The sequence below is a fragment of the Talpa europaea genome (assembly GCF_964194135.1).
Source record: "Talpa europaea genome assembly, chromosome: 8".
Classification (NCBI taxonomy): Eukaryota; Metazoa; Chordata; class Mammalia; order Eulipotyphla; family Talpidae; genus Talpa; species Talpa europaea.
The window spans coordinates 71373061-71399039 of record NC_140075.1 but is presented as its reverse complement, the minus strand read 5'-3'; the positions used below and the strand labels follow the sequence as shown (position 1 = coordinate 71399039).

The 25979-nt window shown below is 37.9% G+C and overlaps 1 protein-coding gene and 1 pseudogene across 2 annotated transcripts in view; one reads left to right on the top strand and one right to left on the bottom strand.

The window, feature by feature from the left end:
* Nucleotides 1-3309: 3309 nt before the first annotated feature.
* The window catches only part of LOC311174892 (uncharacterized protein), a gene marked incomplete at its 5' end in the record, with an annotated part of 32044 nt that continues 9374 nt past the window's right edge, over nt 3310-25979 (top strand). The window contains 5 exons of the mRNA XM_084239680.1: nt 3310-3406; nt 17851-17972; nt 20434-20572; nt 22671-22792; nt 24452-24562. Of these exons, the coding sequence (XP_084095806.1) occupies nt 3310-3406; nt 17851-17972; nt 20434-20572; nt 22671-22792; nt 24452-24562 (591 nt within the window). The remainder of the gene's footprint in view (nt 3407-17850; nt 17973-20433; nt 20573-22670; nt 22793-24451; nt 24563-25979) is intronic.
* LOC311174817 (importin subunit alpha-1-like) lies at nt 9283-10838 on the bottom strand (annotated as a pseudogene). Its single transcript has one exon. The product of its transcript is annotated as an importin subunit alpha-1-like (transcript).

The following is a 25979-nucleotide window of genomic DNA, read 5'->3' as shown; positions in this document are numbered from 1 at the left end:
CAGTGTATTTCAGAAGATCTGCCTATTCTGCTTCCTACTCTATATCTGATGAGTCTTCTCACCCCTATCTGGCACCTCTGGCCTACATCCCAGTTCTTTTATGCATAAATAAAATAAAATTTTTTAAAAATATTGTTTTCAAAGTTTAAAACTTATTTTCATATTAAAAAAATAAATAAATAAAAATAAAACCGCTGCCACACCTCATAGGTTAACAGCAAAAAAAAAAAAAAAAAGGTAAGCTAAATGTTCCATTTCCATTAGCAGAAGAGTAATAACTCAAAAATAATGGAAATCATTACTTTTTAACAGTCAGCTCAATTACAAAAGAATCCTATGTAAACTTGTCACCAAGAAGAAAGTTAAAACAAAATCAAAACAATTCCTTTGAAGTAATCTGCCTTGAAGTTGAAAAGAACATAGTCCAAAAATACGGAAAAGGAGGGATAAGACGCATATGTTTAAATATGCCTGTATTTAATATAGCTAATTTAGCTAATACCTATAGGCTAAAAATCAGATCATCAAAATCTCTGTGGATAAATAACATCAAAAGGTTTGGGCAGGGGAAGCAGCTTCATCTAAATTCTTGACAAGGAGAGAAAAATATTTATATTTTTCACTGCTATATTTTGGTGTGCAGCCAGGATTAATAATCACTACAAAGGAATAAAAAAGGAACAAAGGAATAAAAAACTTGTTTATATTTTTAAAGTTTGAGACAAAGTAGTAAACACATTGGAGGTGGAAAAACTGATAGCAAGAAAACTATATACATTATTTACACTCCAAAAATCTAATCTAGTGATAGGGGCTTGAAGTAAGGAAGCAGAAGACAAAATGGAGAGAACCAGCTCAAGTCAAGGGTTAATTGAAGCAGAACATATAGGACCTAGTGACAAAATGGTTGTGAAAAATTAAGGTAAAACGGAAGGCAAAATGACTCCCAGGGCTCTATTTGAAAAACCAAATAGCTACCAATGCCGTTAGTCAATAAATAGAAAGCAAAAGGGGAAGCTAATTTGAAAGTTAAGGAGTTAATAAAGAAAAGGTTTAGAGACTTTAAAGGTTATTTGTAAAGTTGGATAATGAGTACACTGGTGTTTTATTATCCTTTTTTAATTGAACTTACAAATATAAAATATAAGAAACAATGGGTCAATGCTCAAAACATACTGGGAATCACTGCACACTTTTACATATATTTTATTATATGTAATAATAAAAAAGAAAAGAATGGTAAACATAGAAAATTTGGTTTTGAATCTAATTAATTTGCAGAAAATTAAAGTACTAATAATTCATAAGACAAAGGCCAGAGAAAAAGGTTTGGAAACGACTGGCATACAAGGATAATACCCTGGAAATAAGACATGTAGATGAGAACTCTCCTGGAGCACCTGTAGAAGACCATCTAGGTTACAGTAATAGGGCACAGATTAAAGGAGAGCATCAAGTTAAGACTGAGAATAATCAAAGGGATGGAAACCTTTACTGATTCCTACTTCTTCTCCAAAGGCATACAGAAGAAAACCATTAAAAAAAAAAAAAAAAAGCTGTTTATGGTTATCCTACTACATTCCAGAGGCAGGTGCAGATTTCCCAGGTAGGTGGAATTAGAGGGGTAACCTGTTTGGAAGGAGGATTAGAAGAGGCTTTGGCACAGTATCTTGTATTAGTCTGGAAAATACTAATTGGTCGTATTAAAAAAATGGAGAGAAAGAGGTTTGAGGGAAATATTTCCCCTTCCTTATGGCACTACCATTGCTATACACCAAGTACTGTTTCAAACATATTACCTAATCTCTCATGATCATAATAAACTTACTAGGTAGATGAGGAAACCGGCTAGAATGGACTAGCAATTTGCTCAGGGTTACAAATCTCCTAAGGAACACTAACTCACCTGTGTTCCCATAGCTCTCTTGACCCTTTAAACCTTATTAGAGTTTATCATTACTCATATTGATATAATGTATATTTGTGCGCCCCTCTCTCACTCTACTGTTAACTGGTCAACAATAGGGTTTTGTCATTTATTTCTGTATTCCTATAGTTAAGAATAAGTAAATATTTTGTAGAATTAAGAACTAGGTGAGAATAGCATCAAGTAAGCCAATACAAGAAAGAGTTTAAAGAAATGGTCAGTAAAGTCAAAGGCTACAGAGAAAGCCATCATTATAGCTTAACTCATCACTGGCATTGAACTGATTTCCTCATCCATGTACCGAACGCCCACTATAAGCAGGACAATGTGTTAGCACAATGAACACGGAGAAATAAAATCTGGTACAAATCAAAATGTTTCGGGGCAAGCAGAACATCTAAATTCTTGATCAGAACAGCAAAGCAGAGTCAGGCCTGCAACTGCCTGTACCTACTTTAATTCGGGTAAATCTGAAGGCAACTTAAAAGGGTCACACTGCATCTTTTAATAAAACTTTTGGGGAGGGCACTCGATGAAAAAGGGCCAGAACACCTCAATTTCGGTGACAGCGTGTGGCCAGGGTAGCCCTCTCCCTCTGGAGTCCCTACACCCCTTAGCAGGGCCGGGGCAGCTCCGAGCTTACCAGTTCGTGTTCCGGGCAGGAAAAAGCAGAAACTTACCTCAAAAGGCACCGCTACCGCCGTGGCCCAAAGGGGCCGGGGATTCCCTCGCGAAGCCCCACGCCGTGGGAGAGAACCAAGGAGAGCGGGGATCAGACGGACAGGGGCGACGCCACCGCGGAGCAGAGACCCGCTTCCAGAACTCTATCCACCGAGGTCCCAGCGCCCAGCACCGCGACGCCAACTCCCACCAGCTGGAAGCCCGACTACGGCCCCGAACCTTCCGCCCAATGGGGAAACGTCACCACTCAGCATAGTCCAGCCTTTCACTCGGGGACGCACTTCCGCTTCCGGGGCACCGGCCGCGTTCCTGCAGGCCCCGTACCGGTTTATTGAGCCGTTTCTTGGCTTGCACCTGCTTTTACTGTTTGTTTTCAGTCTCTGACTGACACTGGTAGCGACGTTAATGGTAACACAGAAAGCTCTTTAGGAAGGCGCCCTCAGGAAAGAAGGCCGGGTAGAGGAGTCACCTTAAGAAAAGGTGACTAGGTTTCGCGCCGCCCGCTGAGCGGGGGAACGTTGAGAGATGGGGGACGGGCCTCAAGAGAGGGTGAGGGTCTTGGGCTCACGTGAGAACTCCCCGAAAGGGGCGGGGCTTAGGGCTTCCGCTGCCCTGGGAGACCGGGTTCCACCGAGGGTCGGGCCCGGGTCTACTTGCGCGTGCGCATTGCGAGCCTTTCTCGGCGCAGCTTGGGCTCCGACATGGAATTCTGCTCGGCGAGGCGAGCGATCTTGCAGCTGCTCCGTACGGTGGCTCCGGCCGACCTCCCAGCGCTGCTCGAGTGGATGCGAACTACCCGTAAGCCACCACAGCCAGATGCAGGCGGTTGGGGAAGAATATGCTATGGGCGTTGACCTTGGGGACTTAAACTGCTTAAACTGGGTGAGGCCTTCCATGGGGTCTCTGCTGGTCTCTTGCTCTGCCGCGGGGCCCCTGTCTGACCTTGAAAGGTTCGGACTCCTTGGGACTGGGTGCAGGAACTTCTGGCTCTGGGTGGTTTGTGATTGTGCTGCAGACCTAAGACAAACCGCTAGATCCTCCTTGTGCCTATTTCCTTTTCTGAAAGAAAAAAGGGCGAGGGGAGGGTAGTCCCCCCATTACTCCACAAACTTGCGATGACCAATAGGATAGTACCTGAAAAAGAACCTTGCAAGAGAAGTGTTAAGCTGTAAAGCTTTTACGCTGGAGCTAAAATCACCTGTACCTATTGCGTTTATTTTCTCAACTATAAAATGGATCAATCATTTTAATAGCATTATTTTCCAGGGAAGATCAAAAGGGAGGAAAGATTTTGATTTTGAACCTTTAACAAAATTAATTATAGTAATAAAAAGCGCAAGCTAGACTCGGGGAAATGTAATTAGGTCGAGTATTGAATACTTTGCCAAATCTGGCAAAGGGAAGCTTAGGGAAACCTAAGAAATAAGATATTCGTTGTTTGATAGCTGTGAAAAACTCTGCCTTTATACCCCTAAATGTTGCTTCCGGCGGTTATTTTCATCTGTTCTCATGACTTGAAATATTCACATTTGCTAAAGACTTCCAATTTTGAGATTTCCAACCCTGACCTTCCTAGAATTATCTTTTGATATCAGAGTCAATCAGTAGGTTTGAGTGTTATTGTTAAGCATTGGGGAAGTCCGTTTTAGATAAGATGCCAAACTAAAATTAACTTGGGACATCTAATAGGTTTAACTTGGAAAGTAGAGAAAACCAGACATCTTATTTACATAAGATTCAAGACAGGATTTTGCGGAATATGCTCAGTTTCCTGTCCTATCATTTAAACCCTGTTATGCCATTTTTGTTCTTCATATCCCAGTTGATTCAGTGTCTATTTTTTTATACACATTCTTAAGTGCAAGATTATTTATTCCAAAAGCATTGTCTACAATGATGCCACTTGCAGCCTGGTTCTGACAATTGTATGATTACTAAAATATCCTCAACCTTGAGATTTGTTTTGTGCAGCCATATGTTAAATAAATCTCCAGTTTTAGAGGCAGCAATTGAATTGCTATATTCAAAATAAAACCCTTAAAAGCTTGTTTTGGATGATAATTTTGTAAGCAAGAATCAATATCACTGACTAAATGATTTTTATGTTTTAGAAAGCACTTTATCTGCTTTTCTTCAGTAGGCTGTGTAGTCAGAGAAGCTGAAGCAATTTATCAAACAATTTAGAAAACAACTTGTGTTTCTTTTTTTTTATATATATATTTTAAGATTTGGTTTATTTATACAAGAACCGGGGTATAGGCCAGATGCAGGAGGGTGAGAGAGGACTCACCAGAGACAGAGCGGGGAACAGAACGGGCAGGCTGATGAAATACACTGCTGAGGGGAGCAGCGGGCGAGACAGGAGAAGTCTGCTATGCACCATGTGGGAATTTCCCTGGCCAGCTGCCGGACAGCTTCACAGCGCTGCATTCAACCGCTTGCTCTATCAGGGAGACCCAACAACTTGTGTTTCTGAAGAATGTTTATTACGAGGTGAATATTTTGAGAGTGCCACAAGTTAAAATAGTGTGTTTTAATATAAAACTTTTTTTTTTTAAGATTTATTTATTTGCACAAGAACAGGGGCGTGCAGGCCAGACTCACGGGAGAATGAAAGGATTCACCAGAGACAGAGCAGGGAACAGAACAGGCAGACTGACCGAAATACACTGCTGAGGGGAGCAGCGTCGAGACAGGAGAGGTCTGCCGCCCTACGTGGGTTGCTCTGTGGACAGCTTCACATCGCTGTGCTCAACTGCCTGCGCCAACAGGGAGGCCCTTAATATAAAACTTAAAAAGTACTTTATTATTTTTAGGTGATAAATATACTTACATAAAATTTACCATTTTAAACATTTTAGTGTACAGTTGACTCGCATTAAGTACATTCACAGTATACAGTCATCACTGTTCATTTCCAACATCTTCTCATCTTCGTAGACTGAAACTGAGTATACCTTTTTATTAAGTGACTCTAAAATGCATTCTTCTAGCCAACCATTTTTCATTTTCCTATTTTTTTTCTGGGGAAAAAAGTTATCTCTAATACTATCACTTTAAAAATATCTTATTTGTGGGGCCTCTCCTGTGGCGCAGCGGTTGAGCGCTGGGTTGCGAAGCTGCCGGCAGCCTCTGCAGCGCCAGTTCGATCCCCGGCTGCACCCCGGCCACCTGAGAAGGGTCCCACAAGGCACGCAGACCTCTCCTGCCGCCCGCTGCTCCCCCCAGCAGTGTACTTCGGTCCCTCTGTCTGCTCTACTCCCCGCTCTGGCTCTGGTGAATTCTCTCGCCCTCCTGCGCTTCTGACTGTACCCAGTGCTTGTATAAATAAATAAATAAATCTTTTAAAAAAAAATCTTATTTGTGTGACTTTTACCTAGATATTTAATAATTACAGCTCTCTCAATTTTTATTCCATTTAATGGACTAGCAAGAGAATAATAGGTGTGAATATGACTTTGCTAGCAGGTAATAATTTTAAATATACAAAAGGGAGAATCTTGATGTAAGTGTCTGAAATAAAACTAAAAATGTGGAAGAAAAAAAATAAGATCCTAGATTTCATGTTGGTACAGCTTAGGCCAAAGATCTAGGAAACAAATAAGCTCCAATATAGGAAAGATGAACCATCCCTGAAAATCAAAGCACACAGGATAATACACACAAAATAATAATATAGCAGGACTTCAACGCACTGATTGTGATCCTGAGGTAGAGCATCTCTTCTCTTCTGTTTCCTAAATGTGTATGAAGTGGGCTCTTGATCTATATTTTAAAGTATAGGAGAGTGCAGTCCTGCCATACACTATTTTTTAAAATAGTTATTTTAAAATACTATTACCTAAAGTTTAGGTGAAGTGAGCGAAGAGCCAGAACTGCAAGTGGGATCTCCAATAAGCATATAAAAAACATACTAGAAACAGCTATCTGTTAACAAATGCTATTCTGAAGCCTCTGAGTTTTTCCTGGAATATACAAAAATAAGATAAACCACCAGACCATACAGTTAATCAAGTTAGAGAACTGGGGTTTGCTATTAGGAAATTAACAAAATATTGAAGAAACTACGTAAATGCTTAAAGAAGATAATAGGTGAGTAAAAGCTTTTGCAAGTTTTTCTACTTACATCTTTTTACTAAACAGAATTGGACATGTTGCTGAACAATAGCTATGGAACTGTTAAAGTATTTAAAATTCCCACACCAAGGAAAAAAGTCTTTGCAACACATTATCTGATATAGGACTTGTATCCATTATAAGTGATGAACTTTCAAAGTAACTAGAAAACAGTTCAGTTTTAAAATGGGCAGAAGATTTTTTTTTAAAGATTTATTTATTTATGCAAGAACCGGGATACAGGCCAGATGTGTGGGAGGTTGAGAGGATTCACCAGAGACAGCGGGGAGCAGAACAGGCAGACTAACCGAAATACAGTGCTGAGGGGAGCAGCGGGCAAGACAGTAGAGGTCTGTCGCGCCATGTGGGACCCTCGCTGGCCAGCTGAGATCGAACCGGCACTGCAGAGGCTGCTGACAGCTTCACAGTGCAGCGCTCAACCGCCTGCACCACCAGGGAGGCCCTATTTTTTTTTAAAGATTTTATTTATTTACACATACAACAGCTGGTGTACAGGCCAGAGGTGTGGGGACTGAGAAGATTCACCAGAGACAGAGCAGGAAACAGAACAGGCAGACTGACCGAAACACACTGCTGAGGGGAGCAGCGGGCACAACAAGAGAGGTCTGCTGGGCCTTGTGGGTTGTTCCTGGCCAGCTGGGGGATCAAACTTATGCCGTAGAGACTGCGGATTGCTTCCTAGTGCTGTGCTTAACCCCGTGTGCCAGCGGGGAGGCCCCAGGGCAGAAGATTTTTAATACTTTAACGAAGAATATACTTGAATTGTAAATAGATACTTGAAAAGGTGCTCATCATGACTAGTTATTAGAGAAATGTAAAGTAAACCACAATGAAATATCATATAACAGTCCTATTATAGTTAAATTAAAAAGAGGGATCAGCCCAGGTGATCGCAAAAATGCCAAGAAAATGGAGCACATCCACTGCTGATGGGCATGTAAAATAATGTAATTGCTTTGGAAAACAGTTGATGTTTTCTTAAAAATCCAAACACACCTACAATAGATCCAGCCGCTCTATTCCTCTGTATTTGCCCAAAAGAAAAATAGATACTCATTCAAAGACTTATGCACAAGTGTTCATAGCAGCTTTATTTGTAGGAGGCAAGAACTAGGAATAAGCCAAGCATAAACATTGTTTTATATCTTTATAATAGAGTATCATTCAGCAAGTAAATGGAATGAAGCATCTATATATGCTATATGTAGATGTAGACTGCCTGCTATGTGATTTCATTTCTATAAAACTCTTAGGAAATGCAAATTATGAAGTAAAAAATAGATCTCTGGTGACTGGGGGGGGTAGAGGGATTAGAGGGGGAAAGGAGGGATTGCAAATGGGCATCAGGAAATGGGAATGACAGTTATATTCACTGTCTTAATTGTAATGATTTCATAGCTATATCAAAACTAGATAGTTGTACACATATATGTACAGTTTTTGAATGTCAGTTCTGCCTCTTTAAAGTATAAAGTCAATTCTACCTTTTTAAAAATAGCCACATGACCTCATTCTCAGTCCATGAACGGTCAAGTCTATATTCTCTCCCCTGAATCCGGGTGGTCTCTGTGACAGATTTGGTCAATAGTATATGGCAGAAATTACATTATGCCAGTTTCAGATCCAAGACTTAAGAAACTGACAACTCTCTGCTTCCTGGCTCTGGGAAAGCTTGTTTTGGGGAGGCTAGCCATCATGTCATACTGTCAGGAAATCACAACCCTAAGGAGAGCAAGATGCCTAGCCAGCCTGTAGCTGTTTCTGTCATCCTAGACTAGCCACTGGACACGTGAGTAAAGGAGCTATCAGAGATAGCCCACTCAGACCATTGTCAAAAATAGTGTTTCTATGAGTATTCATGCGGGGTTTTTGTGTTAAGTTTTAATTTCTCAGTGATAAATGTCCAAGAGTACAATTCCTGTGGTATGGTAAGTAAATATTTTTTTTAACAAAAACTTTATATTTTCATCAGCAATATGTGAATAATAAAGTTTTCTCTGTATCCTCAGAAGTATTTGGAATTATCAGTATTTTGTTTTTAAAGGGTGGAACATAATCATTATTTACAGATATGAAAGAAGATTCTTCATACAGTATGTTCAGTTTGGAACTGTTCAAGTATAGTTTTTGTTGTAAACAAAAAAAAAGTGCTGCAATAACAAACCTCATTTAAAAAATTCACCAGTAGGCCTCCCTGGTGGTGTAAGGGGTTAAGACACAACCTATGAAGCTCTCCGCAGCCACTGCAGCACGAGTTTGATCCCTGGCCAAGGAGCTACCCACATGGCGCAGCAGACCTCTCATGACTCTCCCTTTGCTCCCCTCAGCAGTGTATTTCAGTCAATCTACCTGTTCTGTTCCCCATTCTGTTTCTGGTGAATCCTCTCAACCCCCCCACCTCAGGCCTGTACCCCAGTTCTTGTATGCATAAATAAATTAATCTTTAAAGATATAAAAAATTCTTAGTAGAGAAACAGTAGGACAAACTTATACCAAACATAATGTACAACAAAAACTTTATGTCTCAGCTGTCCAATCTAAAAGTTAAAGGTCCCAGGAATGCCATCCTGAATTTGGAACATAGAGCCTTCAGAAGTAATTTCTGGCACAGCATTTTAATCTTCCTCTACAGAGAAATACTTGTCAATCAAGCTTAATGAAACTTTGTACACAGGTTCTTTTTCATGGTTTTGTAGAGCTTCAATTTTGTCCATATCTCCACATTCTTTAATCATTGTACTAAGTTTCTCAGTTCACCTAGCTTTTAGCTTTTTCAACCTAGAAGATATTTGTATGGCATCCGGAATAATTTTGGTGTCTTGTGTAGTTAAGAGGTTCATCATTGGTTCTGTTATGCCACAGTGAACAAGGTATAAAATCTGTTCAACTGTCCCACCACTTGCATAGTTGGTAAGAGCGCATACAGCTTCTTTTGTGTCTTAAAGTCTTCCTTAGAGAGAATGGCAATGAAAAATGGGACTAATCCATGATTCACAGCTTGCTGTATTTGGTCTTGACAGCCAGCTATGATGTTTGACATTGTCCATGAAGCTTCCTTCTGAATGTTAGTTTTGAAGTTCATTAGCAGATTGGGAAAGAGAGCAAGTGCTCTTGAATCTACTATAACCTGAGGCTGTTTGTCCCAGTGGCAATATTTTCTGTGGCTGTTAGAATAGGAGTCACAATTGGCAATTCAGTATCTCTAAGAGCTTCACAAGTTGGGGCACAACTCCCCTTTTCACAGCCATTTCAATCTGTTCATTTGAACCATCAGTAGATAGGAAATGACCCAGTAGGTATCTACTAATACTTCTGGATCATCGTGATGCAGGAGAAGAACTAAAGTAGAAAAAATTTGCTCAACAGCATCTAATTGGGGGTACAGGATTCTTGTTGTGACAAAGATTTGAGAGTGACCACATAAGATGATGCAAGTAATAACATGCTAAAGATGACATATCCGGAACTGCAAGAAGAGCCAACAGTGGCTCAACTGCACTATACTTGATAACTGAGCCTCAGAAAATGAGCCATCACCTGCATTGTTTTTTTAAAGCCCATACAGCTTGCTCACTACTGCGAGCATGGGGAGGTGCCAACAGAGAAATGAGTGCTGGACTAGCACCTCTATCTACCACAGCCTTCATCTGTTCCGATGTTCCAGAAGCAATGGTAGTGAGTCCCCAAGCATATTCAACTGAATGGGACTACAATCACTTCTGCTCAAAGACAAATTTTGGAATCAAACTGGTCTCAATTATGTTGTCTATGGGTGTCTGTTTTTGCCTAGAAAGTAGTTTCCTGGCAGCTTGTGTAGCTTGGAGCTGACATTCCAAATTGTTACTCTTTGTCCCTTTGATAATATTAACAGACCAATTTACAGTGCTCTAATTGTTTCTGTTTTCCTGCTGTGTAGAAAGAGCATTATCAGGAAATGAACTTATATTTCTCCTTTCAGCATCTGGTTTGCTTTGCTTTGCTCAGTTCCACAGTAACTTCTATTCTGCTCAGCCTCATTTCTGTACTGCCTTCCCCTTGCTCTTGAATCTGTTAAGTGGGCAGCTGGTGAATTAGCATTGTCATTGGGGGACATGCTTATGAGACAAGGGAGAAAAGTTTTAAAGCCAACTAGGCTTGTACAAGAAGTGTTGTGGGGTTCACAGGGTGCAGGTCCCATTACTAGTAATTTTTTTTTATTTTACCCATTCTGATAATTGTGTAGTGATATACCTTTGGGTTTCAATTTTCCAGTTCCCTAACAATGTTGAACATCTTTTCATCTCTTTATTTGCTGTTTGTTGTTTATCCTCTTCAGTGAAATGTCTGCTCATGTCTTTTGCCCATTTTCTAATTTTTTTTGTGGTTTGTATATTCTAAATATAGGCCTTCGTCAGATCTGTGGTTTGCTAATATTTTCTCCCAGTTTATAATTTGTCAGTTTATTCCTCCTAACAGAGTGTTTGCAAAGCAAAAGCTCATCATTTTGATGAGTTTCAGCTCATGTCATTTTCTTTTTATAGATTGTGCTTCTGATATGGACTCTAAGAATTCTTTGTTAAGTCCTAGATCCCAAAAATATTCTATTTTTTTCTAAGAGATTTAGATTTGTTTTTACATTTAATTCTCTGATCCAAGTTACTGTATAGTAATAGGTGAGATTTAGGTTGAAATTCATTCTTTCCCACCATATTCATTTGCTCTGGCACCATTTGTTAAAAAGCTATCCTTTCTCTTTTGAATTGATTTTATATATTTGAAAATCAGCCTAGCATTTTTGTATGAATCTATTTCTGAGCCTCTATTCTTTTCCATTGATTTATATATCTCTCCCTAACCAGTGGTACAGTGCCCTGATTACTGTAACTATTATTACTTAAAAGAGTTATTTAATGTCCAAGCGTTTGTAGATTTGCTGTTTTTTTTTTTCTGTTACTGATTTTTAGCTTAACTCCATTATGGTCAGAGAAGACACTATATTGCAGTTCTTTCAAATTTATTAATTTGATCACCCATGATATAGTTTATGTTGGTGAATGTTCTATGGGTTCTTGAAAAAATTGCTTCTTTTGTGGTTTAAGCAGAGTTGTTCTATAAGCATCTGTTCTTGTTGGTTGGTGATTTCAGTTCTGTGTCTGCTGATTTTCTGTCTTGAACTGTCAGTTGCTAAGAGTAGAGTGTTGAAGTCTCCAGCTATACTTGTGGATTTGTCTATTTCTCTTTTCAGCTCTGTCAATTTCGTTTCATGTATTTTGATGCTCTGTAGTTTGTTATGTGCACATTTAGAGGATTGATATGTCTTCTTGATAGATTGATCGTTTTATTATATAATTTTTTCTTTGTCGCTGATAATTTCATCAGCTGTAAAGTCTGTTTTGTCTCGTGTTACTGTAGCTTCTCGTGTTTTTTTTTTTTTTTTTAACTAATGTTTGCACAATATATTTTTCCATCCTCTAGCATTCAGTCTTCTGGTGTCATTTTGTTTGAAGTGAGTTTCTATTGACAGCATTTAATTAAGTTTTTTTGGTTCTATTTTGCAAATCTGCCTTTTAACTATGTCTTAGACCATTTACATTTAAAGTAATTATTGATATATTCATGCTTAAGTATGATATTTTGTTGTTTTTTGCCCAGTCTATGGTATTATATAGGATAAAAAGAAAACCCAGGTGACCATCCTTAAGTCCTGATATATTAGTAGATATTAATAGTTCAGGCTTCAGAACCTTTATGATTGTTTGCTGGTAGTTTTAGGATAGTTGTATTTAGAGGAGAGACATAGGAGAAAATGAGAAAAATTGCCTTTTTTTCTGGAGATAGAAGTTCCCTCAGTACATTTTTAAAATTTGAATAGGGACCCTGGAGTAATATATGATATGACTACATATGAATAGTAGGTAATACATAACCCAGTGCTTCATTATGCTTTGTAAGTCCTTAGAGATATGGATGAGGCATGAAAGCTAGAGGCCCAGGTTAAGGCTTCATTAGAGATGAAGTAACTTGGACAACTGAAATAACAGCCTTACTGCAGACCACAAAGACATACAGTTGAAAGAAACAGTATGAATAGCATGGAATATGGAAGACAACTGAGGAGATTTTAACTGTCTAGAGCAAAAATTGTGTTAGAGAATAATAAGGATATAAAATAAGATGGTTAGACTCTGGTGAGATAGAAGGCCTTCTAGAGTGCAAATTGATATATTGAAAAATTGAAAACCCAAAAACTGTAAGGTGAGAAAGTGACATGAAAGTGAGGTTTAAGCAACATTAGTTTAAAATAGTACAAGCTGTTTTATAGTGGGGAGAACCTGTTATCAAGAAACTAGTTGAATTTGGAATGGCATTTTAAGTGAGAGAGAGTAATTGAAGAGGAATAAAGAGGAAATAGGATTCAAAAGGAAAAATGGTGGGATTTGATACCTGACTAAATATAAAAAGTGTAGTTTGATTCATATTGCTAACTTTGAAGACTTCTTTCCCCAGACATCTAATCAAATATAAATAGGAAAGTTTTGTTTTGTTCTGTTTTTAAGATTTATTTATTTATTTATACAAGAACCAGGGTACAGGCCAGATGCACGGGAGGATAAGAGAATTCACCAGAGACAGAGTGGGGAACAGAACAGGCAGACTAAAGAAATACACTGCTGAGGGGAGCAGCGGGCGAGACAGGAGAGGTCTGCCGCACCATGTGGGCCCCTCGCCAGCCGGCCGGGATCCAACCAGCGCTGCAGAGGCTGCGGACAGCTTCATAGTGCGGCTCTCAACTGCCTGCACCACCAAGGGAGGCCCAAAATAGGAAGGTTTTAAAGAACCAATTTTGTCCTTTAGAGAAGCTCTTCTTTCTCTACTCTCTTCTCACCTACATAGGTAATTTGGGAGAAACTTTATTGCCTTAGGCAACTGGTTAATACCTTTCTTTAATCTTTCTCCAAGCAACCTACAGTTACCACACATTCTGAAATAACTATTATACATGTTGAAAGATTTTCAGCCTTCCTAGTAATTAAAGAAATGCAAATTAAAATAACAAAGGTTGTTTTTATGGTAATATTCAATGCTGTGAGAGTTAATGAGACATTCTTTTCTATTAGAGTAAATTAGTATGATCTTAAAAAATTTGGTATAATCTTTTGAGAAAGAAATTTGACACTATGTAGCAAAACCCTTTAAGATGTTTAAGTACCATTTCTAAAAATTTATAGTAAGGAAATAATCAGAAATGCCAAGAAACTTTTTGGACCAGAATGTTAGTTACAGGGTTCCCGATTTTTCACAATTAAGATGATATGTAGTTGTCTAGTAGTAAGAGTGAATGGCTATAAATACATATAATAGAGTAGCCTTTAAATTAATGTTTTAAGGAGTTTAATTTTAATGACAGCGTAAATGCTTATGATATTAATTGAATTCTAGTTTTAAATGCTTAAGTAATATCCTATTAGAACTTGCCATTTTTATCCGTTTTATAAACATTATTAGGGCAAAGGCTATCTTGCTATTCTTTTCAGAAGTTATTTGCCAACCACTGCAAATAATAATAATTTTAGTCCCCTTGAGCTAAAAATGTCCACATTATCATACACAGAGTCCTCAGTAAAGCCTTTGTTGTTAAGCATCTCTTAAGAACTTTCTTCCTTGCAGTGTATATACATTCAAATATACAACCAAGTGTACAACTTTAGGGCACACAAAGCCTGTATGTGGATCCTCTTCTAGGGCCATGATAAGGAATCCGTGCTTTAACTGAGGAAATTTATTACCCTTCAGTGTGGTTGAAACAGGGTAATTCTCATTTTCACCGGTATCCTTGGTATTGAGGTAAAACAAATGCAGTCTTCATTGAATGCTGCTTTTAAGTAATTTCATGCACAGTTTCATCTCTATTCTTGACTAATACTGAGATTTATTGGGGCAGAAAGACAGCTGGAAATCCACTGTGATAGTTTGGAATTTGCAGTCAATCCAATCCTTCATTTCTCTAATTTCCTAGGTCTTCACATAATAACTGTTAAAGACATTTGGCCTCTACTGTCACCACTACCCTTCTCCAAATCTATCAACAACTTAGTAGCCATGAGGGCCCTAGATTCTACAAATGTTAGAAGAGGAGAATCACCTAAGGTAGTTATGGATTGGAGAACTGGATTTCCAGATTGTGTTTAGTTAGTTACAAGGCCACATTTCAAGGGACTGTTGAAAAATAATAAATAATGAAGGCAGTATTGGACAAGTCTAGAAGACAGCAACAAGATGGCAAAGAATTAGCTATCGTATCATGTGAAGAACCTTTGCCAGAGCTAGGGGGAAGAGAGGACTAAAGTGTGATAGGAGAACTGTCACTAGCTAGCCACCTTCTTTACCACTTTAGCGACAGTATGGTGTATAGTAATGAAGAGTTCAGAGTTAAACCTGCATTCATATCCCAGCTTACCCTGAGAAAAGAAACTTAGCCTTCTAGGAATTAAAAGTATGAAATATCTTAGTTTAATGTAATGAGACTTTTATTGACACCACTTACAAATGAGAGAACTTACTAAAGATCACTGATGTGAGTGATATTATTTGAATTATATGTGAATCATACAGGCTTTCAGACAGGGTTCTATGATGTTCTATGAAGGGAAGCTAAGCTGCGATTGGCTTTAGCTCAGTGGTTTCTTTGGGAAATGCATCCTCTTTCAACCATCCTCCTTAAGAGGAACTAAGCAGCTGTTAGGTATTAATTAGCTCCTTGAGAAAATTTAATTAGATTTTAAAATATAATAAAAAAATCAGTTTTAAAAATAGTGGATGACAGGGGCCTCCCCGGTGGCGCAGCGGTTGAGTGCTGGGTTGCGAAGCTGCCCGCGGCCTCTGCAGCGCCAGTTCGATCCCCGGCTGCTCCCCGGCCACCAGAGGAGGGTCCCACATGGCGCGCAGACCTCTCCTGCCGCCCGCTGCTCCCCTCAGCAGTGTACCTTGGTCCTTCTGCCTGTTCTGTTTCCCGTTCTGGCTCTGGTGAATTCTCTTACCCTCCCGCGCTTCTGACTGTACCCAGTGCTTGTATAAACAAAACAAACAAACAAATAAATAAATTAAACATGCCTCTATTAAAAATAAAAAAATTAAAAAAAAACTTTAAAAAAAAATAGTGGATGACAATGCTCTTTATGTTCCACCTGAAACGAATTGTAATAAATCTTAATAGTCAGTTTGTTTCTTTATAATTTATATTCTATCTCCTGGAAATAATTTGAAGCAACAGCTTAGAACATTATTCTTGGTAAGTGAGAAAGGTATAGAGTCAAGAGGCACTCCCACTTGAGTTTAGAGAGCCAAATTATCTATATATTGACTACTGTAAATCAAAGGGAAGTTAGAGAAAAAACCCTTATATATATAGGGATGCAGAGTGATATAGTGAAAAAGACTAGTACTTTTTGTATTAAGAGGCAGAAGACATAGGTTTCTGTCCTTTTGCTGCTGATCTGCTTTGTAACTTTTCACAATTCTTTTAACCTTAAAAACTGTTACCTTATGGATGTCATAAGAGTTAAATTACCGAATTTCTATATGAAAAAACTTTGTAAACTGTAAAATATTATCCAAATTGTAATGTTATCTGTCGCATGAAAATAGCATTCTGAACCAGCCAAGAATTATTTTATGTTTAAGAAAGAGATCTTGAGCTTGACGTACTTACTCTTGAGCCAAAGATTTGAAGGTCAGGGGATATAGAGATGATTGATATTTCTCTGTAATCTTGTTTTCCTTCTAAAACTTTTAAAACAGTAGGACATACACAGTCCCCTTGAAATCCATTTACTCTCACAAAAATTTAATATATCAGAGTTTTTTTGTTTTGTGGGACCCTTGCCGGCAGCCAGGGAACGAACCGGCGCTGCAGAGGCTGCGGGCAGCCTCGCAGCCCAGCGCTCAACCGCTGTGCCACCAGGGGAGGCCCAATATATCAAAGTCTTTTAAGAGAAAGTTAAAATATTTCCTCTACCCCTTCATTAGTAAGTCCTCCCCAGTCTACATTTGACATCCCAAACAGTAGCTAACTTTTTAAGAGTATTTTGCTTTCAGTAAGTCATATTCTATGTAAAATTCATGCTTAGAAAAAATGCTTAGCCAATTAAAAAAAATTTGGGGCCTCCCTGGTGGCGCAGGCGGTTGAGTGCAGCGCTGTGAAGCTGCCTACAGACTCTGCAGTGCCGGTTTGATCCCCGCCTGCTGCAGAGATACCCACATGGTGTGACAGACCTCTCCTGTCTTGCTCTCTGCTCCCCTCAGCAGTGTATTTTGTCAGTCTGCCTGTTCTGCTCCCCACTGTGTCTCTGGTAAGTCCTCTTACCCTCCCACACATCTGGTCTGTACCCTGGTTCTTGTATAAATAAATAAATCTTTAAAAAAAAATTTTAACACAGAAAAGTTGGAACAACTGAGAAATGAACACCCTTTTAATACCCTCACCTAGATACACCATCAGTCTCTTCCTATGCCTTTTCCAATTTTATTACTGTTCACACACTTAAATCTTTTGCCATGTCATCCAAAAGTACATACAGGTCATCAGAAGGATGCTATAATCATGATCATTTTGTCTGCTGCTCAAATAGAGCAAAACAATTACTGAGAAGTTTGTTATATAGTTGGCACCAGCTGGTAAAGCTTATTTTCTGAAGCCCCGGTACATTTTATTTGAGCCAGAATACTCAGATTAAGATTATTTTAGTAATTACTGCATAAATGATACCTAACTTCTAAGATCTGTATTGTCAGAGAAGGAATATTAGACTACTTATTGATGAGTCTAAATCCCTACAAGTTAGTGGCAGTGCTTTTCTTGAGTAAAAGTAGCTAGAATACTACATACTTTTAATGCCTTTGTTTTTATACAACAGGCTGAAGTAGTAAAGTTTTATATTTTCAAGCTGTTGGAAAAAGGAAAAACTCATTTTAAATGGAACATCTGTTAGAATTTAAATCTGTCATTGCTTAGAAGGTTTATTATTGTTATAAATTGATGCTATCTGATGGAAAATATGTCTGTTGTAATCGCTTCACCTAGATATAACTACAACCATAAAAGCTGTTCCTTTCCTTTCTTTCCCCAGGAGATTTTGATGAATTCACTCAAGATAATAATGACATTATGTTGAAAAATATAGCAGAAGATCTTCGGAATTGCTTACCTCTGGAAACCATGCTTTCCTCAGAACATCTAGCCCTCCAAAAAGTAAGTACATTAAATTAATTTACTATTAGTGCTTATCTTTGGGGATTCTCCTATTCTTTCATAACCCCTTAGCAGCTCTAGTATAATTAGTCCTAACTTCTGCTTCCAAACCATTTTTCATTTGGTGTTCCAACCATGTCCCCAATTCTTTTGAGACTTTAATTTTCTGGCTCCCTTGTACCATTCATTCAACAAATATTCTTTGAGGGCATCTTATTTTCCAAGTACTCAAAAAGCAACACCACTTAAGACCTGCCCACATCATTGTCCTGGTGTTCTCTTTCCTGTTTCATTTACTGCACTTTCATCATCTTTTTATTTCCTCCTATTTTTGAATCACATATTTTATTGAATTGCTTATTTTATTCCTTTATTTCTAAAATTAGTTCTCATGTTTCTTCTCCAGACAACCCCCTCATTCAGGTCCCTTTAAATTGCAACTCTTATGGGATATATATGCTATGAGTGTTGCTTATGAAGACAAAGTTAATAATCTTCATTAATCTGGAAACAGCAACCCTCAATGTGGGTTTGGTTTTTTTTTTTAATTTTTTTTTTTAATAGAGGCATATTTTTATTTATTTATTTATTTGTTTGTTTGATTTATACATGCACTGGGTACAGTCAGAAGAGCGGGAGAGTAAGAGAATTCACCAGAGCCAGAGCGGGGAGCAGAGCAGGCAGAAGGACCGAAGTACACTGCAGAGGGGAGCAGCGGGTGGCAGGAGAGGTCTGCGCGCCATGTGGGACCCTCCTCCGGTGGCCGGGGAGCAGCCAGGGATCGAACTGGCGCCGCAGAGGCCGCGGGCAGCTTCGCAACCCAGCGCTCAACCGCTGCACCACCGGGGAGGCCCTCAATGTGGGTTTTTTTTTTTTTTTTAAGCCTGTAAACTCCTGCGCAGAGAGCTAAATACTGTACATTTTTAATAATGCTATGCATATTGTGAATAGTTAGCAAATCTTAGTAATAAACATTTAGTCATTTAGAGTGGATTCTCAAAGGAAAATAATGCATGGAGTAAAAAATGAAAGAAATAGTTGTAATTCAGCTTGGAAGTTACTAATAAATCAGTCTTCTCTACCATGAAAGACCACCAATATGAAATGAGGAAAAAGTATTCATTGTATGTTAATAGTCAGCCCATAATTCCCTATCCTAATAAGCTATTTTTATCTTCCTCAATTTCTTCTGGTCTTTGTCTACATCCATACCTGATTTTTACAAGCTTATAACAATTTTTTAAATTTTTTATTTTTTATTTTTTTAAAGATTTATTTATTTATACAAGAGCTGGGGTACAGGCCAGAGGCTTGGGAGGGTGAGAAGATTCATCAGAGACAGAGCTGGAAGCAGAACAGGCAGACAGACCGGAAGCACTGATGAGGGGAGCAGCGGGCTAGACAGGAGAGGTCTGCTGCGCCATGTGGGTATCTCCCTGGCCAGCCGGGAATCGAACCAGTGCTGCAGAGGCTGCGGACAGCTTCGCACCGCTGAGCTCAACCCCCTGCACTACCAGGGAGACCTAATATAAATTTTTTTAAATGTGGATGTAAATGTGGGCCTTCCCGGTGGCGCAGCGGTTGAGCGCTGGGTTGCGAAGTTGCCCACAGCCTCTGCAGCGCTGGTTCGATCCCCGGCTGCTCCCCAGCCACCGGAGGAGGGTCCCACATGGTGCGCAGACCTCTCCTGCCGCCCGCTGCTCCCGGTCCTTCTGCCTGCTCTGCTCCCTGCTCTGGCTCTGGTGAGTTCTCTCACCCTCCCGCGCTTCTGACTGTACCCAGTGCTTGTATAAATAAATAAATCTTTAAAAAAAAAAAGAAAAGAAAAAAAAAGAATGAATTTAAAAAAAAAAATGTGGCTGTAAATGTAATTTTTCCACATGGTTAATTTGATTCTTTATTGTAGTTACAGAAGAAGGAATCAGACTTTTTTTTTCATTGTAGCCACTTGCAAATCATGTGCCACCAATATTTATAAAGGGCTATTACTATTTGTAAACTTGAAGTTTTACTAATATTTTATTGTTTGAAAACATTTCCTCTGGGTAAAGATAAGTATTTTGATGAGTAAGTCATTGCATGTAGGACTCAAAAGATGGTTATTAGTATCAGTTCTTCCCCCTTTTACTAAATAGTGTCATTTCTTTGGAGCTATTTCTCTGGGTATTAGTTTCTTTGTTTGTAAAGATGGACAAGATCATATCAAAATTCTCCTTTCAACAAAGGTTTAATATATAGTTTATAGCCATATTTCACATCATCACAGATCAAAAAGTCGCTAGTGTCTCAGAAATAAAATGAAGGAACAGCAAAGTTGCTGACTTCAATAAACAAAACTTGAGTTTCTGTGCCTTGTTGCTTCAGAATTTTAGCATGTGAACCACTGATGTTTTGCCTTATTTAGCAATAAAAAGAGAGCTCTTTGTACTTTTTCTTTTGATGTTTTTCTTTTCTCCACTAGATACAGCAACAGCCAGAACCCACAGTTCACGTGGATGCATTCCTTTATGATGAAGACTTTATTGATTCATTATGTGAGGAAGGAAAAATGAGCAGAAACTACTGCATGGTGTGTGGCTCCCACCAGACGGCACCTTTAGGTAGGTGTTCAAGGCTGCAGAGCTGATGACTCTGTGTGTACTTTTCCTTACTTTTCATGAGTATGCAAATTCTTGACCAAGTCATTTAATGTTTTTTGAAAGCAAAAGGCCAATCTTATGCATGGCTGTTATCAAATAATACAATTAGGGAGACTAAATAGAAATATTTCTAGGAAAAGTAGGCCACTTGATGTCTCTAGGGCACATCTCTGCTTCTCACAGAAACCATTTCATCAGAGGTGACTTTTCAGGTCCAGAAACTAATCAGAAATGACTGAGTTCTGGGAAACTGACTCATATTTTCCCATCCTCAAAAGAGATTGATATATAAACCACAATGCCTGTGGTGTATTAACAATGAGAACTGTAACTGTTCAGGATGCTGAAACTTCTCCCTATAAAAACTTCTACTTGAGAAGTTAAATAGTAATATCTATTATTGGATGAGCATGAACTCAGAGAATAGAGATGGATCATCTTGAGAAAGAGCGTTTTCATGCCATGATTCTACCCACTGCAGCATCTCTAGTACATAACAGAAAACAATTCTTGTGACAGAAAGTCTCCTGTATCTCTGCCCCTCAGATGTTGCACCTCTATCCCAAGTAGGAAATTGGACTCCCATACAGCTAATACATTAACTCTTCTGCAAACATATACTTTGTTCAAACTGGATATGACTGTCTAGACTATTGCTTTAGACATGTTATTTCAGTCTCCCTGCTCACTTAGATTTATAGTTAATGCTTCGGGTGGGCTACCCCTCCATTTAAGTAATCTTGTGCTCATATTACTCATCTTAGGTGACATCAGTCTTAAGAATTAGATACTACCAAATTGTAACATGTTGCTAACACAAATATATTGTACCTATATTATAATTTAGGGTTAAATGTCTCTGATTTGCTGGTTTAAGATTTTATTTCTAGGTAATACTAAATGATTTCCATTTGAAATAGGTGAAATTCACAAAATAGAAGGACTAAGACAAGAATAATAGAAAACTAAAAAGTGTATTATAATGCCATATCAGATCTAATATAGAGAAATTTAAAGAAGAACTATATTTGCTAAATAAAAAATTGTGAAGATTAGGATGTGTTTTCCCATAAAAATCAGGTTGTAAATAGTGATTGGATATCTAGGCCAACCCAGATGATGAATATAATGAATCTGAACAAACCCTATGTGAGGTACTCCCTCCCTGTGGGACAGGCCTGTCTAGTACAAAATCCACGTGGGGAATCCAACCCAAGACACTAGTTTCACAAAGAGGCTCCAAAGTAGATGAGGACTGATAGTTATATCCCACCACTCAAGAATTACCTCTGAAGCCTAGTCACATCCTTTATTTTCTTCCAAAGGATTAACCAGCTTGCTTCCTTATAGTATGACTGAAGTTTTCCTCCTTCCTCACAAAATAGTTAAGTCTTTGGGTTAACTCCAAATCAGGAAAAAAAAAAAAGGGAAAAAAAACATACTCTGCCTTTTCTAGATAGTTTATCACAGATACTATGTTAGGAATTTTAGCCATTAAACTAAGGGATATAAGAGCAATTTATGGAAGAACCTTAACCCCTTTCCTGGACGCCACAAGAAAGCAAATTCTAGGTTGGCCTTGACTGCCACATCGCACACCTCCAAAAGTGAGGATTCGTATCCTATGCTACAGTCTATGCAGCAATATGTGGCAGTTGTAAGGCTGGCTCTGGGGTAAGATGAGAAAGCCAGATGGTATGGGAGTTAGGTAGCAGTCCCAAGGAACAACTGGTCATAGGGAAGAGGAGAAGGGAAAAACTAAAGACATTGTCAGCAAGAGGAAATTAGAGGCCCAGAGGTAGGGATAGGCATCTGGGTGGCTGTTCCCTAAAGGTCTTTTAAATGTCAGAGACTTTGCATTTATTCTGTAATTCAGCTCATAATGAATGAATGTCAATTTATCACATTAATTTTTTTCTAAATAACCTTTGAATGACTTCATTAAGAAAAGAACACATGAAATATGCTTTATATAATATGAGTGAAAGAATTAGAAATACAGAATGGAATTATTAATACCTAGGCAAAATATGATGTTCACTCTGTTCTAATCCTCCAGGATTTATTTCTCATTCCTTCTCTCTCATGGAGTTGAAGTTCATTTATCACCATGTACTCCCTGATCTGTCGGGAAAGGTCTTGGTTGACGTTGGCTCCAGGCTTGGCACAGTCCTTTATGGGGTAAAGTCCAGCTTGCGGACATACTCAACATTTGGAAAATACTTTCTTCTCCTGCTAGCAACAGTTTTGCCTGCCACCATCCAAGGTGACAGCTTGGCTTTATTTATTAGAGTGAAAGAATACTAAGGGTAAAATAATATAGCATAGATAAGCATTTAAGTTTTATTTGATGGTAATAATTACATTTGAAATTTCAAAGACCAATGCTCTGATTTTCCTTACTAGTTTTTCTCTACAACACAAAAGAAGGGATAGCAATAGAACAGAAGCAAGTGACCCCTCATAATACTTTACTATTTTGTCAGTCACTACTATCCTTCTAACTCCTTTTTCTTTGTACTATCCTAAAATAGTATATACTGAACTTGGATAAGAACTGTCATAACTGGCAAATTTTACTTCAACAAGGAAATTACTGTATGGACATAACCAATTCACCTAATACTTCTGGACCTCAGGTTCCTCACCTGTAAATGAGCAAATTCAATGATATCCAAATACACATCTTGCTCCATTATTCTGGATCAAAGTTGTTAAATGGTTTTATCAAAAAAACTATAATGTCTCTGGTTGTCATTAGTAGACTTGTTAAAGACATGTGGCCAGCAGCAGTAGAGGCTCATGCCAGAAACAATTCCCAGCATCATTGCCTGCTCTAAACAGAAACAGTTAACTCTTTAATGCTTAGTTTATTTTTCAGTGTTAAGACTTTTATTCCACAATTAGGAAAAAATAACCACAATAGAAAATAAAGTCTGCCAAATGGTCTTTGGAGAATATTGGCAGATTGATTGTTTTCCATATTTTGTTTGCTCTTGTCAGTTTTCTGATTTGTTAGAAATGTATAAAGCTGAAATATTTGTGGCTATGCAGTTATAGTGGCAGCATTAATAAATTTAAACATACTACCATTTTTCTCTATTTTATATCACTGATTTAGTCAGTATATTTTTTGTGAATACCTACATATAATCTGTTAAACATATTTTTAAAATCCTTGATAAGTTATAATTACAAATTTGGTTTTCACACAGGTATTAGTTAATGTAAAATGAGCTGCAGACTCTGGTTTCCTTCCAGATTTTTGTCGTCGTTGTTGTTACTGCCACTAAAAATAGCTGCATAACATATATAATCAATTCTCGATTGTGCTTGATACCTAATTGGTTGGTTAACTTTGACAGATAACCAGATTGACTTCCCTAAGCCAAAAAGCATATACCTCTGGTCACCTTCCACTAGTGTCAGACTCTGTATGATTTTCCATTATATTCCCCATAGCTTAACTACCTTCTTGCTGTCCTTTCATGTAACTTCCTAACAAATTACAGAAAGAGAATATGTGAGAATCTACGTGATCACTTTTCTCATTTCCAACTTTGTTGACTGCACAGCTTTATCAGGAAGAATAAGAAATCAATTTTTAAAAACATAACTATTTGTAAATAAGGGAAATTAAAGTACAATCAAGATATTGATTCTTTAGTCTTTAAGGTTTTGATGTTATAAGTTTTACGTAAATTACAAGGTGACATATTTATCTTTCATCTTATTTTTACTTTATTGAATTCTATTTTTGCTTGACTTAAATTTTCAAATAAAAATAAAGCTACAATTAAAGTTCATTCATTCATATCATAATATATCTTCATATTTTAGGGTTACCTTTACAGTTCAGCATTGCAACTATATGGAGTAGAATTGAATGGAGACTTTTGCCAGTTGCAGGAAATGGTCATAAAAAAATACCAATTCACTGACAGAATAAAGGTACCCCTTTAAATTTATATTCTGTTATCCATTGTATAGTACAGCTTAGCCAAATCTGTTCTGCATTGGACTTGAAAATCTTCAAATCAATTCCTGGTTGCTATTTATAGAAACAGATTGAATTGATTTAATATTTTTTAAACATTAATAAAGATTCACCAGAGACAGAGTGAGGAACAGAACAGGCAGACTGATGAAATACACTGCTGAGGGGAGCAGCGGTCGAGACAGGAGAGGTCTGCTCACCATGTGGGTTGCTCCGCAGCCAACGGGGAATCGAACTGATACTGCAGAGGCTGCAGACAGCTTCACAGTGCTGCGCTCAACCGTCTGCACCACTAGGGAGGCCCTCTGCCCATTTTTTAATCAGATTGCTTTGTGCTTTTTTGCTGTTGAGTTGTAGGCATTTATATTTTTGGTTATTAACCCTTTATTAGATACAGGATTTAATATTTAGTCCTGTTCAATAAGTTGCTATTTTATTTTGTTGAAGGTTTTCTTTGCTAAGAAGTAATTTAATATAATGTGGTCCCACATTTTTGCTTTTGGTGTCAAACCCAAAAAATCGTTGCCAAGACTGATGTCAACAACTTATATCACCTTTATTTTTTTCTAGGAGTTTTAGTTCAGGGCTGATGTTCAAGTCTTTAATCCATTTTGTGCTAATTTTTTGTGAATGTTATCAGTAGGATTCTAGTTTCATTCTTTTGTATATGACTGGACAATTTTCTCAATACCATTTATTGAAGAGACCATCCTTTCCCCACTGTTTATTTTTGGTTCCTTGTTATTAGACAGTTGATCATATTTGTGTGGATTTATTTCTAGGCTCTATTTTGTTCCATTGATTTATGTATCTGTTTTTTAATGCCAGTGCCATACTATTTTGATTTTTATAGCTCTGTATTATAGATTGAAGTCAGGGTATATGCCTCTAGCTTTGTTCTTCTTTCTTTAGATTGCTTTGACTATTCTCAGTCTTGAGTGGTTCCATACAAATTTTAGTATTGTTTGTTCTATTTTTTTGAAAAATGCCATTACAATGTTGGTAAAGATTGCATTAAATCTATGGATTTCTTGGAAAGTATGGAAATGTCAACAATATCATTTCTGATCCATGAACACAGAATATCTTTCTATTTATTTGCATATTTTTTTTCATATAGTTTTTAGTGATAGTTTTTAGTGATAAGCCTTTCATCTCATTGGTTAAATTTAGTCCTAAGTTTTTTTATGCTTTTGATGCAAGTGTAAATGGGATTGTTTTTTATTTTGTTTTTGTTTGATTTGTTTGTTTTTATTCTTGTTTGGTCTTTTTTAACAGGGTTTTCCTCAGAAGTCTAAGAATCCTTAATTATTTGCTTATGCTTAAGAGTGAGCAACAAAAAAACCGATTGGAGTTTTGATTAGAGGATTC